At 50.0% G+C, this 1247-nt stretch overlaps 1 protein-coding gene across 1 annotated transcript in view; it reads left to right on the top strand.

Annotated features, from left to right (window-relative positions):
• Positions 1 to 290, top strand: part of EMH_0013870 (uncharacterized protein) — a gene marked incomplete at both ends in the record, with an annotated part of 1211 nt that extends 921 nt beyond the window's left edge. Inside the window, one exon of the mRNA XM_013499942.1 lies at positions 6 to 290. Within this exon, the coding sequence (XP_013355396.1) occupies positions 6 to 290 (285 nt within the window). The remainder of the gene's footprint in view (positions 1 to 5) is intronic.
• Between the last annotated feature and the right edge of the window lie 957 nt (positions 291 to 1247).

The raw sequence follows: 1247 nt of genomic DNA, 5'->3' as shown, positions 1-1247 counted from the left end.
TGCAGGGGTTGTGGCGCCCCTCTTTGCCTTCCCAGTTGTTGGCTCTGCGTTGGTTTAGGCGTACGCGGCCCCCAATGCGTCTACCCAAGTACTCCGCTGAGAGTCTTCGGCTGTCTATACAGGCCATTCGTGGAGAAGGCCGCTGGGGGTCGGAGAGAGAGTTCCCCAAGGGCTGGGATCAACTCGCACTTAAATATGCACACTACCAGCCTCTCATGAGAGAACCCGTAGTGCCCACAGTGAAGCAACGGCAGCCACAACAGCAGCAGCAGAAGCAGCAGTCGGAGTAGCAGCCGCGGTAGTTATGTGTCCCGAGCTGCCACAAATAATCAGGCTGTTGCTTCGAAACCTTCTGAATTGTTTTCTTAGTTCCTCCTCATCTTTGTAGTGTATCGACAGGTCATGCATTGATGTATTTTCGAGAAATGGTTACCTGAAGAGGACTACAAACAGAATGTCTTTTCTCTCTTTTTCAAATAGAAATGCATTGTTTCTTTTAAGGGGCAATTTTATTTCCTTTTCCCCAGAGTCTGTCTGCGTGAGCGATTGCACTTTAGTGTCCTACAGCTTCGCAGAAACCCCTCAAGGTTACCTGTATATAGACTAGATTCCTATTAAGACTGTAAAACGCCTAGGAAAAAAAGCCACACCCGCGTTGCTCGGGCCTCGACGGGGTCCCCCGTACCCCTGCAGGGGCCACCGCCTCTCATTCTGTGTTTCTGGTGTGACATCCATTGATGAAAACTGAAGAAACCGAGGGGCAATGCATCTTTGACTTTCTAATTGTGTATAGTGTCCTGCGTCCGGCGTGCTGGCCTCGCCAGCACAGTACCATAGGGGAGTTTTGCATATGATTAGATTGAGGATGCAACTCATGGCAACTACAAAAAATGGTTTTGACTCAGAGTTCAAGTCAAGGCCACTTTAGAGACAAGCTTCACAGGACCAGCCGAAACAGTAGACTGCCCGGTTCTTTTCAGGCAGAACAGATATAGGCAGGCAAACATAATAGACACTCTGCACACACGAGAAATGTCTCCCCAAGGAGCATCTCCCTTGGGTTATACAGTATATCAAATGCCCTTTAAGGTCTTTAGGGGACCTGGAAGGGTTCTCCTCCTCGCCCTGGGAGAATATTGGGGGCCATCGAGGCCTCTTAAGAATCCCCTAAGCCCCTTTAGGCCACTCTGCGGCCCTGCTGAGCATGCAGCTAAAGGATCTCGAGATGCTTGTTGGACCAACCATAG

Source organism: Eimeria mitis, genomic scaffold (assembly GCF_000499745.2).
Source record: "Eimeria mitis Houghton genomic scaffold, Emh_scaff484, whole genome shotgun sequence".
Classification (NCBI taxonomy): Eukaryota; Apicomplexa; class Conoidasida; order Eucoccidiorida; family Eimeriidae; genus Eimeria; species Eimeria mitis.
The sequence above is the reverse complement of the archived record's forward strand: the minus strand, read 5'-3'. Positions and strand labels throughout refer to the sequence as shown.